The sequence below is a fragment of the Solanum lycopersicum genome, chromosome 3 (genome assembly GCF_036512215.1).
Source record: "Solanum lycopersicum chromosome 3, SLM_r2.1".
Lineage (NCBI taxonomy): Eukaryota > Viridiplantae > Streptophyta > Magnoliopsida > Solanales > Solanaceae > Solanum > Solanum lycopersicum.
Genome location: NC_090802.1, coordinates 5,290,820 through 5,317,867, shown reverse-complemented (window position 1 = coordinate 5,317,867; position 27,048 = coordinate 5,290,820). Strand labels below are relative to the sequence as shown.

Here is a 27,048-nt window from a genome sequence, read left to right as displayed (position 1 = left end):
AATATTGGGGCGCGGTATTCAGCTTCAGTCGAGGACCGAGAGACCTTGGGTTGTTTTTTTGTACACTGGGAGATCAGGTTCGGCCCCAAAAAAATGAGAAACCCCGATGTAGATTTTCTATCATTTTTATCATTCGCCCAATCTGAATCTGAGAAACCCCGAAGCTCCAAGTCCCCGGATCGAATGAGTAAACCACGACCAAGAGTGCCAAAAATGTACCTGAGAATGCGTTTTAGACAATGGTAATCATGTTCACTTGGTTGATGCATGCGCTGAGCAACTCGGTTGACAGCAAACTGGATGTTAGGACGGGTAATGGCCAGATACTGTAGAGCCCCAATGAGGCTGCGGAAGTGGGTGATATCGGCAAAGGGGGTGTCGGCTCCATTCGTAGACGAAGAGACTGCCATCGGTGTTGGTTGACTGGTGCATTTTTCCAGTCCAGCTTTCTGTAACAGATCTCGATCATATTTTGACTGATGAAGAAACAAGCCGCTGCCAGTCCAAGAAACCTCCATTCCCAGGAAATAATGTAACGGGCCAAGGTCCTTCATTTTGAAGGTAGTATGCATAGCTCGAGTGACATCTGAATGAGAGCTGCAGTAGAGCATGTAATAATGATATCATCTACACAGACAAGAAGAATGACTGTACCGTGTGCTGAATGTCGAGTAAACAGACTCGTATCGTGTACACAACACGTGAAGCTGAGTCCTTGAAGGAACGTTTTCAGACGTGTGTACCAAGCACGGGGAGCTTGCTTGAGCCCATACAGATGTTTTATCGAAAAAAGGTTGATTTTCGAAAAGAGTTTGTTTTAAAGGGTATTTTCGACTTTTAGGAGTCGCCACTTAATTTTTAAGAAAAATCAAGAAAACTTCGTTTCTAAACAACTTAAACAGAAAAATTGTTTTGAAACATTTTTAGGGTTCGGGATTCCTATTAGTATCTTAGGAAGGTGTTTAAGGCACCTAAGATACTCCGTTAATACGATTTTCCGGCGATTAACTTATTTGACTATTTTTTTTAAAGGCTAGCGAATTTTTAAAGTTAGATTTCTCAAATCTTAATCAAACTTAATAAAACATTATTGCTTCAAAATTTCATTTAAAGTTTAACTTTTTAAACTTTTAATTCTAAGCAAACTCGTAAGTTTGAAACGTCTATCGCTTTAAAGTTTCAATTTTTAGTTTTGAGTTTGATAAACCAAAAGGCGTTCGATGGGTTTTGGAGTTTCTAATCCTAAACTAACGACATTTAAAACAAAACGTCAACAAATAGCAAAGAGAGATAGAGAGAGGGGGAGAGAGAGATTTGGGTCCAAGTTTTCGGGTTCTGTTCGCCTTGACCGAAACTTGGACCCACCTGCTTTTGGGTTTTTAACCCATTTCTTTCTTTCGTACCTGTCCTAATCTAAACATACAAGAATAAATACAAGGAAAGTAAAAATGACAAGGGCTTATGCCCAAAATAAATACAACTTAATAAATAAATAAAAAAAATCTTCTAATACGCCTTCCTCGAGCTCCTTCGATCTTCATGGGGTTCGAATTTTTGCACGCCTGCTGCCATTCATATTTTTACACCTATTTAAGATATAGCGTTTCTGTATATCACTGCATACAGGATGTATATCAGCCTGATTTTCGATTTTTGAAAGTTGTAAGTCCCTTTCCAGAAGCATATTTTCACTTCCATCAGCCCACATTTTAGATTAGGCCTCCTGTGCACATTTCGACCTGTATATCAGTGTATAACAGATGTATAAAACATGTATACTGCTGTATACATGTTCTTCAAATCCCTGCAACAACTTTTCCAGCAGTTTCTGCTGGTTTTTCTTTCGATGCTGTACATCCTTTCAGGGGTTGGCTGACTCGGAAAAAGTGTTTTGAGCCTTTATGGCTCAACGAGAAGGTTCAAGGAATCGGAGTGAGGTCCATGAGGACTCGAGAATAGTTTTACATGCAAACAAAACAAGACAAAAGAAAATTAGCACCTTGAACGATAAACTAATAGCAAACATTTTGAACAAAACGGGGATAAAAATGAACTACTCGGAGGGTCGAATTAAAAGGGGGATAGATGACTTCAAAGCAATTCATAATGACACTAGCACAGGATAAGATTTCACACCCAATAAAGAGAATGGCATGAGTACAAGGTGTATACACATACTGATGCATCCATCATATGCATGGAATCGCATCACTGCTGCTTGGTAAATATGCAAAACAAACACCCTTTTTTATTTAATCCAGCATACTCCATGCATTGCAGAGAATTCAAAATAGCGATGGACACAAAGAAACCAAGATTTAAAGCAGCGATTTCAGTGCAAAAGGTAGCAACAACACACATTATTAGCAACTAAAACAGTATTTATTCCCACCAGTTTTAAGAATGATTAGTAATATCAAATGCAAAGCAGGCTAAGATATGGCATTATAGTCCAAAAAATGAGCTACTACTATTTCCTCTAGCTTTATAAATATGATATGATCATAAAACCCAAGCTCGATCTCTAAGCAGTATGCTTAACAACTGCGAAAACAGACTGAATATTTGAAGGAAAATCTCAACATAATTCAAATTACATGTCACACAGCCTTCATTGATCCATTTCAGCCCAAGCAAATAACTCGAAGAGGGGAACGAGTGAAAGTTTTAGACTAGATGAACAAATAAGGAATATGTGACGTCCAAGAACACATATAAACAGATTGTAAAATGACTCCATAAGAAGCATATAACGTAAACATGGCCACATCACTTTACAGATTTGCAGAAACTTTCAGAGGAAAGGGGAGAAAGCCAAATAACAGAGAGTAATGTGCTTGAGCTCGACTATTCCATAGTTCAAATCAACATGATAATGAATCACAAAAAAAAACAATGAATCATACTAACAACAAGAAATCGTATCATCAGACAAACTTTCAACAAGAACAAACAGAGTTAAACTCAAACAATGAATTAAACTACACTATGTCTATAATGCATTAACATGTGGATAAGTTGAGCTTACCTTTTCGAAAGCAACGAACGGAAACGACGAGCGATATAGCAAGCTTCCACCACCAAATGAGCTCAAAGCGGTATTGAAAACGACCCAACGAGCAAAGGGAACAGGGTCATGACTTCAGTCTCCTGAGTTGCGCGACTCTTTCCCTCTCTTCAATTTTTCGCTCAATCGTCCCACCAAATTTCTAACTCCCAACACTCTTCCAGATTTTTCTCTCTAAAATTTCAACAAAATTCCAACCTTAAAATCAAATCCCCAATGTTTTCCGGCTACAGACAGAAAAGAACCAGAATATTTTGATAATTTTCGTACTCTTCGTGATAAACTCTCCAATTCTCCCGAATGTCCCCTTTTTGGATGAAGAGAAATGGGTTTTTATAGAGGAGAGGAATTAGCCCCTCCCCTTTGAATTCGAAATTCAAATCCCATTTCGGTCAAACTTCACATGGCCATTGCGTGTTGGCGAGGGTGACATTGACTATTGGCAGACCTGTTTGACAGGGCATGGGAGTCTGCGGGGTTGTTGGCGAGTCGCGTCTGAGTTTTCTGGGTTTCTGTCGAGAGGGGAAGGAGAGAGCGAGCGTGGGGGAGACGCGAGGGTTGAGGGAGAGAGCACGGGGAGAGGCGTGAGGGAGACGCGAGGAGAGACGCGATGGGGTTGCTGGCGTTTCTCTGTTTTTCGCGTGATTTCTGGGGAATTATGGGGATGTTGCGTAGGGGAAGAAGAAATGGGGAAGGGGAAACGGGTCGGGTCGAAAGGGGATTGGGTTGGGTTAGTATTAAGTTAGTGGGTTGGGGTTAAAAGGGGAGTTTGGGCCTGGGAATTGATGTTGGGGCTGAAGATTAAGAGGGGTTGGGCCTGGGTAATTTTATTTTGGGAATGGGAGAGAGGAGTGGAGTGGGCTGGGAATTAGGAACACTTAAGATACACACATATACATATACATATATGTATATACATATATGTATATATATACATATATATATTTTTCGCAAGATTTATAAAACTAATTAACTTTAAATAATTTGAAAAACTCACGAAGCTCGATAATTAATTTGTACCGACGTGGGTCAAAAATTGGGTGTCAACAACAGAGACTTTTGGAGTTTGCAAACATGTTGAGGGAAGCGGGGATCAACATAGACCGGTGGTTGCGTCATGTAGATAGTTTCATCAAGCATGTCATGAAGAAAAGCATTGGAAACATCCAACTGATTGATGAGCCAATTGTTGCGCACGGCGAGTGACAGTACCAGGCGAATGGTTTCCTGCCGAATAACAGGACTGAATGTCTTGGAGTAATCAAGCCCATACTCCTGATTGTATCCTTTAGCAACCAAACGAGCCTTATATCTGGAAATATTGTCATCTGCATTGTGTTTAATTTTGTACACCCATTTACAGCCCACTGGGTGCCGTCCATGGGGCTTAGGTACAAGAACCCAAGTTTTCTGATCAGTCAAAGCCTTAAACTCGTCATCCATAGCATGACGCCAATAAGCATTTTTTGAGGCAACAGAGTAGGTTGTTGGTTCACTATCGAGAAGGGGTGTATTTGGTAGTATGGTAGCCTGCAAGGTTTTGGGTTTAAAGATATCGGATTTGCCACGGGTTAACATGGGATGAGTAGTAGGGGTGGCACGGGTGGTGGTGATTCGGGGGTGGCCGGGAAGGACCCAAAACGGATCGGGCTGGAGATGTTGTGGGTATGGGGTGGTTCGGGTTGGTTGTGAGTGTGGGTGGTGGTTGCGGGTGTATTGTGGGTGACGGTCGAAGGGGTGATGAAGGGTGGTTGGGTAGTGGGTGGAGGTGTGGGGGAAGGTGGTGAGGGACCCTGTGAGTATGTTGGAAAAAGATGAAGGATGCCAATGAATGATGTATTTGTGGAGGAGGAAATAGACTCGTAGGGAAACTCATTTTTGACAAATTTGACATAACAAGATGTGTAGACTTTATGAGTTTGTGGGTCAAGACAGCGATAACCCTTGGAGGTAGGATGATAGCCCAAAAAAATACAAGGACGGGATCGGGGTTGTAATTTGTGAGTAATATGAGGGCGTAGCCAAGGGTAGGCAAGACACCCAAAAACGCGGAGGTTGGTATAATTGGGAAGTTCTTGGTAAAGGAGTTGATAGGGTGATTTGTTGGAGAGGGTGTGACTGGGCATTCTGTTAATGAGGTAGTTTGCGGTGGCTAGAGCTTCTACCCAAAAGGAGACAGGGAGATGAGATTGATGTAGAAGAGTAACCACCGTTTCAATGAGATGGCGATGCTTATGCTCAGTCACCCCATTCTGTTCGGGAGTGTATGGACAGGAGGTTTGATGTATAATTCCCAGGGATTGCAGAAACTGGCCAAAGATGTTATTTACATATTCCTTTCCATTGTCACTTCGAAAAAGTTTAACATGAGAATTGAATTGTGTTTTGACCATTTTTTCAAAAGTGACAAAGGTGGTGTATGCCTGTGATTTGTGTTTTAGTGGGTAGAACCAAGTGTATTTTGTAAAATCATCCACAAAACAAATATAATAGCGAAAACCAGTAAATGAAGGAACAACAGTAGGACCCCATAGGTCAGAATGAATAAGTTGAAAAGGTGCAGTTGTACGCTTCTCAGATAAAGTAAAAGGTAATTTATGAGATTTAGCAATTGAACAGGAGTCACAATTGTTTACATGAATGGAAGAAAAACCTAATTGAGACATTAAAGAATTTATTATTTGAGTAGACGGGTGACCCAGACGACTGTGCCACAACAGACTGTGGCCATCAGCCGAAAGAGCCACCGGAGCCACAGGAACGCTTTCTGAAACTGGGTGGGCAGACGAACTTGTGCCAGGAAGAACGTACATACCATAATCATAGGGGCCCTGAAAAATCACCCTTTTGGTAGTATTGTCTAGGATGTGAAAATTATTAGAGGTGAACAAGAGTGAGCAATTATTGTCTTTTGTGAATTGGTGAACTGAAAGGAGATTGGTTTTAACAGAAGGGACGTGGGTAAGGTTACCTAGGTGAAAGATAGCGGTGGGAGTTTTAATGGTACCCGTGCCAGTGTGAGAAATATTAAGGGACTCACCGTTGCCAACAACAATACCATTGGAGCCATGATATGGATTTGGAGCGTTAAGCTTAGATAGATCAGAAGTAACGTGCATGTTGGCCCCAGTATCCAATAGTCATTCAGAGGAAGGGCTAGCTTGAGATGCATAATTGGCACGGTTATCACTATTTCGGCTCTCCTCATACCGAAACCAGCAACGAGTAGCGGTGTGTCCTGTTTTCTGACAGATTTGACAAGTTGGACGATCCCGCTCGTAAGTGCCCTGCCCGCCGCTGGAAGATGACTGCCCGCCGCTGTCGAAGGAGTGCAGGCTGTTGTTGCTGCCGTGCTGCTGACCGTCGTATGGCGGATGACTGCCCTGCCGACCGCCGCGCGCGCGGCCTCCGCTGTTTCTACCGTAGCCTCCGCGGCTTCCCTGCCGGGCTGCCACCACGCCCCCCGCGATAGTTCTGGCTTGCAGTGAGGGCGGTGGCCGACTCCATAACAGCGGCTTCTCGAGAAGAAGTTTGCTCTCCAGATCCACGTTGATTTCTTCACTTTTTAGCCATGAGGAGATAGTAGTCAGGTCAACGGGCGTTGAAATGATGCGAACCGCCTGTTTAATGGAGGAGTAAGCTGATGGGAGCCCCCGAACGACGCACATGATGAGATCTTTTTCGGAAATGATTTCGTTCACGGTGTCGAGGTTGTGATGATGGTGGAGACCTCGTCTAAATACTCCGCCATAGTTTTTGTGCCTTTGGTAATTGTGTGGAGACGATCACGCAATTGAAAAATATAAGAGTGGGAAATTGATGCATAGCGTGTTGCGAGGGCCTTTCACAGGGCTGAAGCAGTTTTGTAGGATTGGACGTGTTTCTGAACTGTGGGAGAGATAACCGCAATCAAACATGATCGGATCTGGCCATCCACGGCTTTCCAGGCGGCATAGGCCGGATTGGTTTTTTCTGATTTTTCCGTGGCGGTGATGACTGCCGGCGGTGGTTCTGTGCTTCCATCGACGTATTTGAGAAGGTAATTGGCCTCAAGGGCTATAAGAACGATGATTCTCCATGTAAGGTAATTTATGTCTGATAATTTTTTGGGAATCAGGGCATGAAGATGCCTGAGAAGGAGTTTAACGCCAGAAGGAAGTGAATCGAGAGGATCCACCTCGGTTGTCATGGCTGCCGCCGGCCAAGAGAAGAGAGGGAACGATCGGTGCCCTAAAGAGAGAAAAAAAACCTAGAGAAAAGAAGATCTAGGTTTTCTGGCTCTTGATACCATGAAGGAATATTGATTGTTTTGAAGTGTTAACCTAATAAGAGAATACATGGGAGATATATATAGAAGATATAGAAAGGAGTACTAATCCTAATAGGACTAGGATTAAGGAGTACTAATCCTAATAGGACTTGGATTAGTACATAGTAAATACTAATATTATGTAATACTATTTATTTAATACTATCTGTTATTAAACTTATAAATCTGAACTCTATGATTCACCATATGAAAAAAAATCCATGTTGATTTGATACGATAGAAAGGAAAGAGAGCAAATAATTTTTTCAAAGAGGAAATACGTGTTGTTAGAATTAAATTTCATGTCCTTAATTAATTTGGCAATTGAATGGACATAATTTGATTAATGACTTGGAATTTGGAAATGATTTAGATGTGTACATTTAAAATTTCATTAATATTTCTAACCAACCAAATATGAAGGGTTTACAAAAAAAAAATTCACTTTGTTTCGTTTTCATACTTGAACTATGACTATCTATGTATCAATACGCAATTCAACTATTTATTATTTTCTTTAATTCAACTATTTATTATTTTGTTTATCTAAGTGTAGCTAGTGTCGTCTATTAGTGATGTATTATTGATGAGGCACAGGAGAAGCATCATCGTTCTTGCACTCATTGATTTGGTAACTTCTAGTATCTCGAGTTTTGAATTCTCATCATGCTTTTTTCATCACGGTTTCTCTTCGAGAACACTTGCTTCGTCGATATTGTTAGAGCTCGTTTACACTAAATATACAGCTTATGATCATTATATAAGTGAGATGAATTCATGAGATTCTTCCATTTTAAATCGGAGATTTCAAACTTAGAGCTCGTGAGAATGGAAAATTTTCTAAAACACGACAATTTCCTCGTTATAGAACCCTACACGAAATTAGATTATTCGATCGTCAATTATATTTCTCGTATACCAAAATGGTTAAACAAAAAAAGAATCTTCTTTTTCAATTTTCTTTCAACCCTTTGTTTTCTTTATGGTAAAAGTCATCGCAAAGGTGTGAATTTAATATTGAAAGGTGTAGAATGGTACAAGGGAAAAGTCCAGGTTATGTATGATCACCATCTCACTCAAGTCATCATCAATACGTACGCATGGACGTATTCTTTTAAGATATGAATACACTTTGATGTGTCACGTCAGCATTGAGTGTTCACAAAATACAATGAGAACAAGTTGAAGTATTTAGTCGTTAGACAAGTCTAGACTAAATTAAAATGTCTAGATGTGCACTCCCAAAATCTAAAAGGCTATTTGATAGCTATAATCAAATTTAAGTGTATGTGTAGGGATAAGATACAAGTACTCCCTAGACTATGACCAAAATTCCAAAGACACACCTTAGCTAAATTAAGGTTCTATTACCGTCTGAATCTTTTTTTTTAAAATTTTGTACACCTTTTGTGTTACGTGACACACTCTGTGACTCCACGAAATCTAGATGCGTGAAAGATATTTGGATGCCACGTAAGCCAAAAAGGTGCACAAAATTACAAAAAAAATGGGTTAGGAGAGTAATAGGACCTTAGTTTAGTTAAAGTTTGTTTCTGGAATTTCGGTCATAGTCTGGAGAAGGTATTTCTACATTTTCCCATCTGTTAACATATTAGTTGTCGAATTTTGAAAGTTTGACCAAACAAGCTCGAAATGAAACATCAGCTGCCTCATAAAGCCTAAGCAAGTCTATATATATCTTCACATATCACTCTGTTGAATAACAAAATGTTAAACTACTTCAATATTTTGTTATGTTATTGTATAGTAATAATTTTCATTTTCCAAGTTATAAAATGTCGAGATAACTCTTCTCCTCCTGCATTTTACTGCCCAAACACAACTTATACTTCCAATAGCACTTATAGCTTCAATCTCAAAGCCCTTCTATCATCTCTAGCCTCGAATTCTTGGAGGCCTAACGGATTTTACAACACAACATCTGGTAACACGGGGTCCGATATAGTTTATGGGATATTTTTATGCAGGGGAGACGTTGCCCCTGATGTTTGTCAAAATTGTGTGTCAACGGCTGTTAAAGATGTAACCTCGGAAAGTTATTGTCCTAATGGAAAACTTGTTGTCCTTTGGGTTGACGAATGCCTTTATACGTTACTCATATCAACCTTTATTTGGTACCGCGACGAGATGTGGTTTTTTAAATACACAAAATGTCAGTGAACCACAAAGGTTCTTATCAGTTCTTGGAAATGTCATCAATGAATTAGTAGCAAGTGTGGCTGCAAATGAAAATAATTGTCCGGGGAAAATATATGCTTTGAAAGAAGCAAATTTTTACGTCACTCGAAAGAGTTTATACCTTTGCGCAATGCATATCTAATGTGTCTGTTTCTTCATGTGAGATGTTGCCAATCTGTGTTAAGAAAATCAAAAATTACTGGTTGTAATAAATCATTCTTTTTAAATGTACAACTTAAATCAATTGGAGTTTTGACTACATTGAAATTCAAGTAATTGAACTTATCCAATACTTTTCCAATATAATGAGATTGATATAATGCTAGTCCCTGGGGAGTTTTGATAATCCTGACCCCTAAGATCAAATTAGCAACTCCTAAGTCTTTCATATCGAACTTGCTGGACAACATGCGCTTAGTAGCATTTATATCGTCAATTTCTTTACTCATTATTAACATGTCATCAACATACAAACAAACAATGACTTCATGATTCATAACGTTTTTAATGTAAACACATTTATCACATTCGTTAATCTTGAATCCATTTGCCAACATTACTTGATCAAATTTAGCATGCCATTGTTTGGGTGCTTGCTTGAGTCCATAAAGTGACTTCACAAGTCTGCACACTTTCTTTTCTTTACCAGGAACTATAAACCCTTCAGGTTGTTCCATGTAAATTTCTTCCTCTAACTCTCCATTTAAGAAGCCAGTCTTTACATCCATTTGTGGATTTTAAGATCATGCACTGCTGCTAGTGCTATTAACATCCTAATTGATGTTATCCTTGTTAGTGGAGAGTATGTGTCAAAGTAGTCCAGACCTTCCTTTTGTCTATACCCTTTGACTACCAGTCTAGCCTTATATTTGTCAATAGTCCCATCAGTTTTCATTTTCCTTTTAAAGATCCATTTTGGTCCTAAAGGTTTATTTCCTGGAGGAAGATCAGTCAATTCCCAAGTGCAATTGCTTAAAATTGATTCAATCTCACTATTGACTGCTTCTTTCCAATAAGTTGACTCTGACGAAGACATAGCTGCTTTAAATGTTTGAGGCTCATTTTCAAGCAGTAGTGCTACAAAATCTAGTCCGAATGAAACAGATTTTCGTTGTCGAGTACTTCGCCTAGGTTCCTCACTAGTTAGAATATTTTTCATTGATTCTTCTCGTGGTCGTTTAGGTCTTTCACTTATTGACTCACTTTCAGTTTTATACGGATAAATGTTTTCAAAAAACTCTGTATTATCTGATTCAATTATCGTATTAACATGAATCTCAGGATTATCAGATTTGTGAACCAAAAATCGACAGGCTTTACTATTCACAGCATACCCAATAAAGACACAATCTATTTATTTGGGTCCAATTCTAATCCTCTTAGGTAAAGGAACCTCTACCTTGGCTAAACACCCCCACACTTTGAAATATTTCAAGTTGGGTTTTCTTCCTTTCCACAACTCATATGGATATTGATTGTGTTTTTTGATGGGGTACTCTATTGAGTATTTTATTAGTTGTAAGGATGGCTTCCCCCCAAAGATTTCGCGATGAACCAGAATTGATCATTAAGGCATTCATCATTTCCTTTAATGTTCTGTTCTTCCGTTCTGCCAAACCATTTGACTGTGGTGTATAAGGTGCAGTAGTTTGATGAATAATACCATATTCCAAACATATCTCTGCAAAAGGAGATTCATATTCTCCACCCTTATCACTTCGAATCATTTTTATCTTTAGATTCAATTAGTTTCCACTTCATTTTTGTATTGCTTAAATGCATCAATTGCGTCATCCTTACTATTAAGCAAATATACATAACAAAATCGAGTGCAGTCATCAATAAAAGTTATTAAATACTTTTTTCCACCACGAGATGGTGTTGATTTCATATCGCATATATCTGTGTGAATTAAGTCTAAAGTTTTAGAATTTCTTTCAACAGACTTGTAAGGATGTTTAACAAACTTACTTTCCACACAAATTTCACATTTCGACTTATCGCATTTAAAATCAGGCAATACTTCTAGATTAACCAATTTTTGCAAGGCTTTGTAATTTACATATCCCAAACGGGCATGCCATAAATCACTTAACTCCAATAAGTAAACAGAAGCAGAATTTTTCTTAATACTGTCAATAACCATTACATTTAGTTTGAAAAGACCCTCATTGAGGTAGCCCTTTCCTATAAACATTTCATTATGACTTTTTACAGCTTTACCACTAACTAGGACACACTTAAACGTGTTCTTAACGAGTAGTGCAGCAGAAACTAAATTCTTCCTAATAGTAGGGACATGCAGAACATTGTTTAAAGTCAACACTTTGCCGGATGTCATTTTCAGCATTACATTCCCAGTTCCTGCAATCCTTGCTGTTGCTGTGTTTCCCATGAATAAATCTTCATCGTACTCAGCAGGAGTTTACGTTGCAAAGGCTTCTTTTGCAGAGCAAATATGTCTAGTAGCACCTGAGTCGAGAAACCACTCCTTGGGATTTCCAACTAAGTTACACTCTGATATCACTGCACACAAGTTATCTGCATCTTCCATCTTCTCCACAATGTTTGCTTGACTTTTGCCTTTGCCTTTGTTTTTGTCCTTTCTTGGAGCATGACAATCAGAAGATCTATGACCAGCCTTGCCACAATTATAACAGTTGCATTTGAATTTCTTCTTGGCCTATTCTGACTTCTGCCCGTTGGACTTCTTTCTCTTTTTGTCTTTGGTAGGAGCTTCTTCAACAATATTAACTCCAATGATTGTTGAACTCTTACGCGACTTCTTTTCGGTATTTCTGTTATCTTCCTCAATCTTGAGACGAATCACAAGATCTTCAAGCTTCATTTTTTTACGCTTGTGCTTTAGATAATTCTTGAAATCATTCCACGAAGGAGGCAACTTCTCGATCATTGCAGCCACTTGAAAAGCTTCATTTACTACCATATCTTCAGCAATCAGATCATGGAGAATAAGTTGAAGTTCCTGCACTTGTGATCCAACAGTTTTACTATCTACCATTTTATAGTCTAAAAACTTTGCGACCACAAATTTTTCAAGCATGCATCTTCTGTCTTATATTTCTTCTCAAGTGCATTCCACAACTCTTTTGAAGTTGTTATTGCACTATAGACATTATATAAGTCATCCTCTAAAGCACTCAAAATGTAACCTTTACATAGGAAGTCTGACTGTTTCCATGCTTCAACAATCATAAATTTTTCCCTGTCTGGCATATCATCAGCAGGTACTGGAGTATCTTCACTTGTAAATTTCTGCAGACCAAGAGTGGTAAGCCAGAAAAATACTCGTTGCTGCCATCCTTTGAGATTCACACCTGTGAATTTACCCGGTTTCTCTGCTTGTGATACAAGAGTTCGGGTTGGTGCAGCAACAACCACTGTAACACCAGTGTTTTCCATTTCTGATAAACAAAATTGATACAATATAAGTAAGCAATAAATTATAATTGCAGACTTAAAGGAGTATAAAATCACAAAGATTTTTGTCTCCACCAGAAACACAGATTTATATAATTTCCTTAAGATTGTTGAAGCATGGAAACAGTCAGACTTCCTATGTAAAGGTTACATTTTGAGTGCTTTAGAGGATGACTTATATAATGTCTATAGTGCAATAACAACTTCAAAAGAGTTGTGGAATGCACTTGAGAAGAAATATAAGACAAAAGATGCATGCTTGAAAAAAATTTGTGATCGCAAAGTTTTTAGACTATAAAATGGTAGATAGTAAAACTGTTGGATCACAAGTGCAGGAACTTCAACTTATTCTCCATGATCTGATTGCTAAAGATATGGTAGTAAATGAAGCTTTTCAAGTGGCTGCAATGATCGAGAAGTTGCCTCCTTCGTGGAATGATTTCAAGAATTATCTAAAGCACAAGCGTAAAGAAATGAAGCTTGAAGATCTTGTGATTCGTCTCAAGATTGAGGAAGATAACAAAACTATTCCCCATCAATGTGGGGGATTGTTGGGTATGTAGCAAGAATTGATGGGAAATAGAGGGAAGGAGAGGAATTTGAAAAGTTTAGAACTTGAAAGGTTAGGAACTTGAAAATTCCTCTAATGCTTTAATAAAAAAGGCAATAGTCCCTCATCGGTAATGGAAATGAAAATAGGAGAGTTTAAATGAATAAACACTCCTATTAATTATTAAAAGGGTTGGAAAGAGGGACCCCCCTCACGCCGTCGTCGTCTCGCTCGCTCGCTTTGGCTTTTGATCGATCGAGAGATAATTTTTTGGACAAATTTATTTTAATAATTTATTTAATTAATTAAATGGCCAAAAATTATTTTCAATTAATCAGTTGATAACAGAAATTAACCGAAATATTTTCAACTTTTTAGTTAACCTGACCCGACTCAGATCCGCGCGCGTGACCCAATTCCGTTATATTTAAAAATTCCCGCCACTGTTCTGAAAGGTTGCAACTTTCAGGAACAGTCAATACCAATTGGAAGTTTGCAACCTTTCATTAATGGTCGTGTTAATTCTGAAAGGGTTGCAACCTTTCAGAATATATTATTCTTGCCTATAAATACCATTCAGTCTTCAGAATATTTAAAAACGAATTTTCTAATCTTCCTTCTTCTTAAAAACATATATTTCTTCGTGTACTTTCCTGCTGTGGATTGATTCGCTGACAGTAGAGTTTTTGGTATCTATACTCTACTGATTAAGATCATTTTATCCTGGGAGGTTATATTCCAAATCAAACCTCGGATACTAGAGGGGAATAATTTCCTTAAGGGGACACTGTGAATTCAGTGGACTTGATTTTCTTCCCAAAAAGAGAAATAAAAGAGTATTCAACATTCTGGTAAGTTTACAGATTAAATTATTTTTTACAAATAAATTTCTGTTCATCTTATTTACTGGTTCTAAAAATCTCAGTTACTTTGTGTTTCTGAATAATTTATTACAACCAGTAATTTCTGATTTTCTTAACACAGATTGGCAACATGAGAATTGCTTGAGGACTGCTATGGGAAGAGAGGTGGGAGAGATTTGCTTCCGAGTTGTAACGTTAGGTATGAGTTGTACCCCTTTTACAACGTTTCTGCATCAACGCCACCTTCTTCATCGCCCACAAGCAACGATAGAGGTAACTCAATTTGATGATAGAATACTAAATATAGAAATATGTTATTCTCTTTAGTCTGATTAACGAAAGAAAGAATATCAGATAAATCAGGAAAAGGTAGTACATTAAATGAACAAAAAGTCTTTTTTACTTTCTTAAATTCCGTGTCAAGTCAAAACTAGAGCAAGTCAGTGGTTCATAAAACCTTGACAACGTAATGATGTGTAGTTAAAAAAATTGGACAAGTTGATAAGTGAAAATCATTTATTCTCTCTTTTTTATTACAAAATTTTGTTTTATCACTATAACGAGGTTTAGTTGAATGACCATTTGTGAAATTGAACATGATCATCGCGTTCATTCTATATATCTTGTGATGCTCTACATGTAAAATGTTCGTTTATATATGGTTCCACTTTATTCAATATAAATTAACAGAGTCGCGGTTTTGGTTGAATGTTTAAACAAAAGTTTTGTCTAACTGATGCAGATAAAGTGGGAATTGCATCCGGTGTAATTGTTGCCATAGTTGTTCCAATTGTTGTCTCGGTTATACTCTTCATATTCGGTTTCAGTTGAATAATAAGTAGAACATGGCGAGAATTCAATATTGTAGAAGAGATTACAGGTAAAGTGAATAGTACTTTAAGTTATACTCTATCTGTTTCAATTTGTTTGTCTGATTTTGACTTGACACGGAATTTAAGAAAATAAACAAGACTTTTTAAATAGACATTTTCCTTTTTGCTTGTGCATAAATGAAGATGAAATTTCAGCTGTTGAATCCTTGCAATATAACTTGAACACTATTTGAGTTGCCACGACTAACTTCTCAATCGACAACAAAATTGGTGGAGGAGGATTTGGCGTGGTGTACAAGGTCAAGTTGGTTTTCAGGTCATGAGGGGTGTGTTTGATATGCCTCGAGAAAGTCATTTTCTAGTGTTTGGTTATCGGATCAAAAGGGAGAAATGACTTCCCTCATCTAACTGTCATACTTTAGACATTATTATTAATCTTTAGAACTCAAAACATTAAAAAGAGTCGCAATCACTCACCAAGTATCAGAATTATTTTCTAGGAAAACATTTCCCATGAAAAATAACGTCCTGGTATCAAACACACCCCTTATGTTAGTCCATCTTGCCTTGTAACTTCGTGTTGATATCCTATTATACTCTCAGGGTAAACTTCTCGATGGACAAGAAATAGTTGTGAAGAGGCTATCAAGAAGCTCGGGGCAAGGCATAGAAGAATTCAAGAATGAGATTGTATTGATCGCAAAGCTTCAACATAGAAATTTAGTGAGGCTATAGGGATATTGCTTGGAAGGAGATGAAAAGATACTCGTCTATGAATTCGTCCCCAATAAAAGCCTCGATTATTTCTTATTCGGTTGATTTTCATCTTATAACATTCATTTTTGTGTATTTTTTTATTGCTATAATCGTCTATTTGTGTATTTTTCTTATTGATATAGTCGTCTGTCTAGAAACAACCTCTTGCAGAAATACAAGGTAACGGTCCTTGTAGAGTAATTTCAACAGATCTTTAAGAAAAAACTCAGTTTCTGATCAAATTTTGTAGGTCCTGAAAAGCAGCAGCTACTAGATTGGTCGAGACCTTACAAGATTATAGGAGGGATTGCGCGTGGACTACTTTACCTACATGAGGATTCTCGTTTAAGAATTATACATCGCGATCTCAAAGCAAGCAATATACTGTTAGATGCATAAATGAACCCGAAAATATCAGATTTTGGAATGGCAAGAATATTTGGAATTGATCAAAGTGAAGAAGTAACAAGTAGGATTGTTGGGACATAGTAATTTTTAAAGACTTCCAGCTTTTTCCTTTATGAATACGCGTTTTTTCTAGCTAACCATCGTGTTTGTTTGTCGTTGTATAGTGGTTACATGTCACCGGAGTATGCAATGCAGAGGGGCAATACTATGTTAAATCAGATGTTTTTAGCTTCGGTGTTCTGCTTTTGGAGATCACAAGTGCAAAAAAGAATAGCGCGTTTTACCAATCAGATGGAGGTGAAGATCTTCTAAGCTATGTAAGTCTTCCGTTTACCTTTCTATCCGTAAGAGCTCAACATGTATCCAACTTGACTCTGATATTATCCATGGTTTTAGCCAGGCATGATACATTAAACCTGACATCTATGACCTCCAACTTGGATACATGTTGTAGGTTTGGAAGAATTGGAGAGAAGCTACGCCATTGAACATAATGGATCCAACATTCGCGGAATCATGCTCAAGAAATGAAGTGATACAATGTATACATATTGGATTGTTGTGTGTACAAGAGGATGTTAATGAAAGACCTATAATGGACTCAGTGGTACTCATGCTTACTGTGTAATATATCTTATAACACATGTTATTGAAAATCTATATTCCGTCTATATAGGTGAACAAATAAGTCCAAAGAGAAAGCGAAAGGTACGAAAATGAAAATATAGTAGTAAAAAATCTATTTTCTGTCTATATAGGTGAACAAATAAGCTCGAAATGTACGAAAATAAAAAAAATAGTAGAAACCTGACATCTATGACCTCCAACTTGGATACATGTTGTAGGTTTGGAAGAATTGGAGAGAAGCTACGCCATTGAACATAATGGATCCAACATTCGCGGAATCATGCTCAAGAAATGAAGTGATACAATGTATACATATTGGATTGTTGTGTGTACAAGAGGATGTTAATGAAAGACCTATAATGTACTCAGTGGTACTCATGCTTACTGTGTAATATATCTTATAACACATGTTATTGAAAATCTATATTCCGTCTATATAGGTGAACAAATAAGTCCAAAGAGAAAGCGAAAGGTACGAAAATGAAAATATAGTAGTAAAAAATCTATTTTCCGTCTATATAGGTGAACAAATAAGCTCGAAATGTACGAAAATAAAAAAAATAGTAGTGTGGCTGCTGGGATTCGAGCCCAGGTCACCACGGCCACAACGTGGAATTCTTACCACTAAACTACAGCCACTTTGTTGTTGTATTAAGCTACAAAAAATATTAAATAATAAAAAAATAATAAAAAAACCGACAAATCAATTTAAGATTTTATGGCTTAATTTATTTAATGGTTTTATTAGATAGAGGAGTGTAATGAAAAAAAGAAAGTTTTTTTTTCAGATTTACCGGCGTAATATTAATGTGATTACAAAATATTTTTAAAAAATAAACTGATTTACTTAATTAGTAGTTTATACTCTCTTCTTTCCTTTTTACTTGTCATAATTTTCTTCACAAAAGACAATTTGATTAATTTATTGAGCCAAATTTTATATTAAATGTTTATAATTGTATAAAAATACTATAAGTTATAATTTTTCTCATATTAATAAAATTTAAATTTACATCTTATAATATTAATCAAATTTTATCAAACAATTTTACTCTTAAAAAGCAAAATATGACAAATAAAAAGTTACTACAAATTTTAACTAAAATCTGCTCAATCATGCGTACAGGTAAATGTGTACCAAGAATGAAGTCATAAAATATTTTAAAATATACCAACTATTGGACTCATGTGACCTACTAGTATCTTCAAATATAATAAAAAGAGATAATATTCGAAAATACATCTAAATTAATAGAGTTTTATATTTTAATTATTAATTATTTTCTATCTAAATTATCATCAATTATTATTATTTTTGTTTGAATCATTAATATTTATGTATTAAAAATTACCGGGTTAAGTCGATGGTGCATTGATAATATTTAGCTAGGATGGGGAAGCAACTAATATTAAATCAAAAATTTATTTTTGTAAAGATAAATAATTTAAGTAGATTCATATGTTGCAAAAAAGTGAAAAATATCAAAAAAAATAATAATAAAATAAAATCAATTCAATCCTAGCAAGACAAGTTGCCATTGTCACTTTAGCAACTCACTTTAGTTGAAAAATAAATAAATAAATGTGATATTTAAAAAGACAGTTTCTAAATTCATTCTTCCTAAAATAATGTCTAAATACATTTGAAATTCATTCTTATAAAAATACTAAGTAATATCTAAATCCATTAATCTTTTAAGTTTTAATAGTTTTCAGAATGAGTCTTTACTCATTTCATTTGTTAAGTTATTATGATTTTTATTTGTCTTAATAACAAATGAGCCTACTCATTTCATTCACTAATTAAGATATTAAATAGCAATTATATTTTGTAATTGTGGAAGTGAATATTGATTATTTGATCATGAGCCAACAAGACATTGATTCATAACCCCTATATATATATATATATCAATAATACATTTATTATAATCTCATATATAAAGAAGAAGAACATATAAAATATTTGCGGACACACTACTCTTATCTATGTTAATATGTGTGTGTGGGACAATTGAAAAATGAGATTCAAAAAATGGATTGTTTATTTTATTTGTTATTATTTCATAAATCTAATTTTTATCTCACAATTTGATCAACTTGTCATTGATTTATTTTTATCTCATAATTTGATCTAACTTGTCATTTTTATATTTGGGGAGCAAACATAACAATTTATTCGAATTAGATATTTATATTAAATCAATATATATATCTGGTACAAATAACATGTTAAATATTTACATAAAAAATAAAAAAAACAAAGAGAAAAAAAATGAAAATAATTAAATTCACTACGAGAAGGTTGGAATTTTGAAAAGCACACGTCATTTACATAAAAACGAAGTTAAAATTCTATATTATGGCAAAACTCAAGTTATTTTCATCAAAATTCTATATCATTGTGTAATAATTAACAAAATCCCTCTATATAAATATATTTATCCAATTAAATATACATGTTAAACAAAGCCACAAGGAATTTTAATACTATATGTTGTTTTTGGGTACCCCTTACTCACAAACCAAATTGTCTCTTGGTTTCTACGAAAAATATATATGATTGATTCAATGTTTACTAAGTTCTTGTCAACTAATGATAAGCTTTTATATTTGCTTTTTTAATAGCTTGCTATTGAGATCAAGATAATGTTGCATAAAGTATTAGCATTATTTTTCCTATTTAACAACTTTTTAATTTAAATAATTAGTATTTGTCACTATTAAGTTGAAGTGGACAATGGTTGAAAGATATATATATCTGAATATTGTTATAAAGCAAACATGCTTGGATGTTGACATGCACCGTAGGTTGAAAGTAATGCGACGGATTGAATTGAATTTGGATGAATGAAAATAAATTAAATTAGTAGATGAGTAGGTCATTCGATGAGACAGATCAAGATAAGTTAAATAACAGATTATTGACCTAAAATTGTTGATATAGTTTCTTGATATTCCATCGCTAAATAAAATTAATGATACATTTTGTTGTTTAAATTACTACATTTACCCATCGTTACTTCCTTTTTTTCAATAATGTTTATGAAGTCCGATATATACAACTAACAATAAACATATCTAGTGTAAATCATAGGGTCTTGGGAGAGTTATGTATACTCAGCCTTACCTTTGCTTTGAAAAAATAAGAAATTGTTTTCGATAAATTCTTAGCTCAAATACAACACATCAACATCAAGTATTTTAAAAAAGCCTAAAATTTTTTAAGGGAAAAAGGACAATATACCACCGACTATCATAAATGGTATGAAGATATTCTCCTTCATACTTTTGGGATGTCGATGTCTCTGTCATCCAAAAACTAGATTATATATACTCTTTATACTAAAAGACATACACTTGTCATGATCTTATCCACCGATCAGATCGATGGATAAGATTGTATCACGTGCCCCTATTTAGTCTTCTGTTAGAGTGAAGGGTATATATGCTCTGTTTTTGGATAGCAAGTACATCAATGTTCAAAAAGTATGATGGAGGATATCTGCATACCATTTACGATAATTCAGGGATATATTTGTCCTTTTTCCCTTTTTAAATAATATTTTTCTTCTTCCTCCTTCAACTTGATATATATATATATGTCCTCTCCAAAGCTACATTGTATCTATAGTTTCAAGCAAAATGAATATTCACAAAAAATACCTACAATGTTTGTTCTTCCTTATTATTATTCTAACCATTTGTGGATTTTCTTTAGCAAATAAAACAAACCCCGCCTCAAAAAACCTCAACTTTAGTAAATTCTTGAATTCAATTTATGAATGGAGAATTCAACAGAAGAAAAACTTTGGAGATTCCAATAATAATAATCTAAAAATTGGAGCCCCTACTGTGTTAGCTGGAATTTTTTGTTTTATTGCAGCCTCTATTTCTAGTGCTGGTGGAATTGGAGGTGGTGGATTATATGTACCAATTTTAATAATTGTTGCTGGTGTTGATCTCAAAACAGCCTCAAGTTTCTCTGCTTTTATGGTAATGTTTGTTCCGAACCGTGTGACTATTTCATTTAATTCGTTTAGAGAGTATATTTTTATTTACTTAATTATTTTACGTCTTAATATATTTGTTCACGTGTTGCTTGATTCCTATTCATATGTCAAATTTTTCGAAATACCTTGTTCTTTTTCTTGGGGGGTATCTAGCAATGAGATTTATTATCTGTTTGGTTTAGTTTTTTAGTCGAAATGCTTAAGAAAAGTTGAGATGTTTGACTAAGCTTTTAAAAAAAAAAGACATTTTTGAGTAATAGGTCAAAATTGTTTTTAAAATTGATCATCTAAATACAAATCATCCTTCAAAATACTTTTTTGAAATAAAATATATAAAATAATACTTTCTTTTTTAATAAGCAGATTTTGAAAGTTTACCCATACATATAAACTCGAAACTTCATGCATTATCCCTGATATGCATGTTTGATTAAAAGTTTGATCTGTTTTGAAGAGCACAATTATATTATATTTCAACACGCGTGATTCCTTTTTATACATCAAAATGTTCTATTTCTTTATAACAATGAGATTTAAATTGATATATGTTTTTTACTTATTTTAATATCACGTTGAAGTGTATTACTTAAATTTTATATTATTATAGATATATATTTTATAATTAATTTAATTATATATTATGTCTCAACAGGTAACCGGAGGCTCGATAGCCAATGTTGTTTGTAGCATGTTCTTACCAAGTGCCAAACATGGTGGAAAAATATTGGTTGATTTTGACATAGCTTTACTCTCACAACCATGTATTTTATTGGGAGTTAGTATTGGAGTAATTTGCAATCTTGTTTTCCCAGAATGGCTTATTACTATTCTATTTGCAATATTTCTTGCTTGGTGCACTTTCAAGACATTTAAATCAGGAATTTATTATTGGAAAATTGAATCTGAAGAAGTTATGAGGAAAAAAGAGAATATTGAGGAAATTGAGGGACCTTTATTGCAAAAAGAAGAAAAAGGAATAAAAAATATTCCATGGATGAAAATGGGAGTATTAATAATAATTTGGTTTTCTTTCTTTTCCCTTTATCTTCTTCGTGGCAATCGATATGGACAAGTATGTTTCCTTCCTCTTTTGTCTTTTAATTGCTTGTTTTTATTTATGTTTTACGTAACTGATAAATTTGTCATTATGTGATTAAAAAGTTATTATTTTGAATAGTGAAAATAAGTTCTTGTAAAGTTATAAATAAGACTATCATAATCTGAGTTGCTTAGTTGGGGATAAAAGATAGTAATAATTTCAAAAAAAAATATGAATTAGTTTATCTTTTGTTTAATAAAGAAAATTTAATTAGTCTTATGATTGAAATAGAGCTATTAATTAAGGTAACATAGTTAATTAACTTTGTAAGATAATTTAACTCATTGAATATTTGAACTTGGTGATTCTATTAATTCAATGAGATGAATAACATATTAACCAATCACTAATCAAGTAACGGAAGTTTATATACGCATTACATAATATGCATTTATTAGTTTGTTAGAAATATTTAATCGTACAAATAAATTTATACATGATTTAACAAGAACGAATAAACAACATTAATTAATGGTCTAAATCTATAAATTTTAATAAGTGGCTTTAAACTTTTTAACTAAAATTTATGTCTTATTTTTATTTATTTACAACTTGTCGATAAGTGTGGATCTTTCCTTTTTGTCTTTACATGTTTTTTCCATTTAATATTATTACTTTACTTTAACTTATTTTAATGAGTCTTGTGATCTTATCTCGAATGAGTAGATTTGAATCTTAATGAAATATTTAGGTTGTATTATATCATATTAATTTATTATGATTCAAGAAATTTAATATGATGAGATCAAAGACATTAATCTATCGCAAAATATTTCAGTATTATTTTGTTATCGAATAAGATTAGCGATGAATTTTTTTATTGATCTGTCGTTAATTCTTATTTTTTTTTAATTTTTATTGTTGTGTAGGGAATAATTCATATGAAGGCATGTGGAGTAGTATATTGGATCATCTCATCAGTTCAATTTCCTCTAGCAATAATTTTTACATCATGGATCTTTTACAACAGAGAAAACCACCAAAATTTACCTTCCAAGAAACAGGTATATATTAAATAACAAAATAATATTTTAATATTAATTTACTGTCGTTTCAATTTACTTAACATGCTTTAAATGTTAGGGTTAAATCCACACACTTGATAAATTAAGAACATAAGAATTTTCAAGAGAAAGAGATGAGAGATCTAAAGAGAGAAAGAGAGAAACCAATATATCGTGGTAACATCCCGTGAGTAAACTTCCACGGCGATGGATATATATATTAATAATTCAGAGTATTTTAGGTTACAGAGAATAAATATTGCAGCCTAAAATTTTGGTCGGGGCGCTGCACCGAAACCCTCCTTCGGATGGGGGGCTCCCGCCCCCATAACCCCCTGATAACCTCACCGCAAAGATTAAACCGCGTAAACATTAATATATGACGATATATCAAATATTAATCAGGCTCCACAACCTACATTAAATCTAATACGAAATCCGATTAAAAATGAAGATCATGTATGTAATAATAAACTTTTTCGTTACAAGGTCATTTGATTTAAAATAGGAATTGTAACTTATTCCACCGTATTATTGTCAAATAAACTATAGGAAGTTAATTAACTTGTTTAATTTTGTTTATTAAATTTGTCTTATTTATGTAGGAAATAACATGTGAAACAAAGAATAATGGACCTTCAAGAATGTTCATTTTCCCATTAATGGCACTTCTAGCAGGAGTATTGGGTGGTGTATTTGGAATTGGAGGAGGAATGCTTATTAGTCCACTTTTAATTCAAGTGGGAATAACACCTGAAGTAATTCTCTATTACTCTTCTATTTATGCTAATTATTTTTCAAATTTTAGAATCTCATTTTATTTCGTATTAAGTTGTTTTTGATTTGATGGAAGTCATTTAAAAAAATAATATTTTTTTCTGAGTAAGTCATTGTTTTATTTCGTATTAAGTTGTTTTTGATCTGATGGAAGTCATTTAAAAAAATAATATTTTTTTCTGAGTAAGTCATTGTGTTATTTCGTATTAAGTTGTTTTTAATCTGATGGAAGTCATTTAAAAAAAATAATATTTTTTTCTGAACTAAAAATCACTCAATTTTACCTAAAAATCGTTGGAAGTCATTGAATTCTTATTTTTATATAATAAGAAAAAAAAATACTAAACTTTGCCTAAGATATCACATGAAGTCAGTAGACACTTTTTTGCAATCAAAATGTCTGTTTTATTTTCTCTCTCTTTTAATAGCTATGTAAAGTTGAATGATTTTTTAGTTATGAAAAATAGTTTAGATTACGAAGGTAAAGTTAAGTGTTTTTTATTAAAAAAAAAAAGTTTAGTAATTTAAGTATAGTGTAATAAAGTAGAAGTTGGTAACAAGTTAACCATATATATGATTATATACGCCATTATACACACAAAATATACATCCGCTGGCAACTTCTATAGCTAATTTAAGTGGTTGAGTGGACAGTATTATACCGAAAGTCTATAGGAAACAATCTCTCTGTCTCACAAAGGTAGAGGATATAGTCGATATATATCTTATCCTCTTCAGACCATACTCGTGGGATCACACTGAATATGCTATTGTTATTGTTATTGTTGTGGACGACTAGTTAGGTTAATTCCTTTTTCTTTGCTTAGTAGGACTAATAATGACATTCTTTTTTAAACAGATTACGGCAGCAACTTGTTCATTCATGGTATTTTTCTCCTCTACCATGTCAGCTGTACAATACTTATTTCTAGGCATGGAACATGTCAATACTGCCCTCATTTTTGCAATCATTTGTTTAATTGCTTCACTTATTGGATTAGTTGTGGTGCAAAGAGCCATTGAACACCATGGGAGAGCATCACTTATTGTTTTTTCAGTTGGAATAGTCATGGCATTAAGTACTGTTCTTATAACAAGTTTTGGAGCTTTTGATGTTTGGAAGGATTACACAAGTGGGAAGTACATGGGGTTCAAACCACCTTGTTAAGAAATAATAAGAAAGGGAAATATATCGAGAGTTTGTACTCGTTTGAAGCGTGCTTTGAATTTTGCATATTTTGTGCTAATTATTAACGAAGGTCAATAATCGATATTTGGTGGATATATATATTTGGTTGAATTGTGAACAAGTATTTTCTGAGTGTATTTTATTTTAAAATGATATTAAAGATGTTTTGATCTAATAAATAAAATGAGAATATTCTTTTTAGCAAAATTCTTTTAATAAAGGAAGAAAGAACAAATATACCCCTAGTCTTGAGGTGTATACATTAATATAATGTTGACTTTAGCTGCTAGTCTAAGACTTTATGAAAATAACTGATTGCTTTTTAACACTTTTCGTTGAGGATATATATATACCAATTTTTTTAAAAATGAATATATATATTCTAAATCGTAAAATTGAGTAAGATTTATTTTTTTCCTTTAATAAACTAGACATAATTTTCATATAATTCAGTATTTTTTTTACATAAACGTTCAAAAAGAGACTCAAGAAAGTTTAATAGAAAACTACACCTAACAATTATGACTTATGAAGAAAGAACTAAAATTGCTTTGAGCATTAGTGGTGATACAATTACAAAAGAGGTAAAACTATGAATCGAACATTTTAGACACATGGAGTTTATCCAATGCGTATTAAAATTCTATTAATAATCATAAAAAAAAAAATACTAAATGATTTAGCATGACATGATGGATTAAAAAGCGAGACAAAGGACTAAATTGAATATTCATTTATAATAAAAGGGCATATTGAAGAATATTTTTTTATATATATTAATATATTATCAATTCAAGTTAACTCGTATTAAGAAGTGATCATTTCATTTCAAGTTATCATATAAATCATAGTATAAAGGATTAATAACTGTAAAAATTTTGCATTTCCAAATGTGAGTTTACTTCCAAAAGAAAAAAAGAATTATCGATGGAAAATTATTTATAGCTAAATAAAAAAAATTCGTTATTGATCCTGTTTAAATATTAGGCATAGATCAAAGGTGCTCAATTTTGCAAATGTAAAGGACAAAACTGTTAAAAAATATACTTAAGTGACCATTATGTCATTTTCTCACAAGTATCAATACTGGTTAATTTTTAGTCCTATAAATACAAGCCTTCCATAAAGGAAGCAAAACATCAATATTTTACAAAAAAATAATAATTAAGATGGCCTCATTTAAGCTCTTCATTGCTCTCTTTGTTGCAATTTTAGGTTCTAAATTTTTACCACTCTTCTCCCATTTAATTAGTATATATTTTTTTCCGATGTTTTATTTTCTTTTTTATCCTGTTATAAATATTTAGACAATTGATATTTTTATACAAAATATCAATATGCACTATAAGAAAACTGTGGGGATTTTCTTGGGAAATAGTATGAAAATTTGCAGGAAAATAAGTTTTCTGCGAGTTTTTCATACTAATCCTCATGTAGTTCACAGTTTTCTTGCAGTAGTGTATATATATTAATAGCTAATCAAATCGTTGTTACGTTTAAAATGTGCAGTTAATCTCTCTTGGACTCCAAATAAGATGCAAGTGATGGCGTTACGAGATTTACCAGTTAATGTTGCTAAGATGAAGGGAAAATTACTTGGACTTGGTGATATTACTACTTGTGGGATGGCTTGCAGTGGTCGTAGCGATTGCAAAGAAGGTTTTATGTGTTCAGATTGTGTTAAAGTTGGGACCTTATTTGCTCAATGCATATAATACAATCGCGCTATTATCAATAAAATATTTATGAAACACAGATTATTATTGCACGTAATGGATGGATTATTAATTGTTCGATATGTCTTTATGTTTATTCAAAGCATTTTAAATAATGTTGTATTTGCGAAGTTGTGCTAAGATAATAAATATGTAACCTTATAAGTTTCCTATTTATTGGGAGATTACTTACTTTAA

The 27,048-nt window shown here is 33.9% G+C and overlaps 1 protein-coding gene, 1 long non-coding RNA gene, 1 other non-coding gene and 1 pseudogene across 3 annotated transcripts; 3 read left to right on the top strand and 1 right to left on the bottom strand.

The window, feature by feature from the left end:
- The first annotated feature begins 1,220 nt into the window (after positions 1-1,220).
- On the top strand, positions 1,221-17,054 carry LOC109119698 (cysteine-rich receptor-like protein kinase 10; annotated as a pseudogene).
- Positions 17,055-17,620: 566 nt separating this feature from the next.
- On the bottom strand, positions 17,621-17,692 carry TRNAH-GUG (transfer RNA histidin (anticodon GUG)). Its single transcript has one exon. It is a non-coding gene; the product is annotated as a tRNA-His (tRNA).
- A 2,977-nt stretch (positions 17,693-20,669) lies between these two features.
- LOC101251260 (sulfite exporter TauE/SafE family protein 2-like) lies at positions 20,670-25,342 on the top strand. Its single transcript, XM_004234420.5, has 5 exons — positions 20,670-21,049; positions 21,719-22,138; positions 23,035-23,169; positions 23,775-23,927; positions 24,806-25,342. Exons 1-5 carry the CDS (start codon positions 20,699-20,701, stop codon positions 25,112-25,114), a joined length of 1,368 nt encoding a protein of 455 aa, XP_004234468.1. The 5' UTR covers positions 20,670-20,698; the 3' UTR covers positions 25,115-25,342.
- Positions 25,343-26,215: 873 nt separating this feature from the next.
- Positions 26,216-27,048, top strand: LOC104646158 (uncharacterized). Its single transcript, XR_740304.4, has 2 exons — positions 26,216-26,350; positions 26,645-27,048. It is a non-coding gene; the product is annotated as an uncharacterized lncRNA (long non-coding RNA).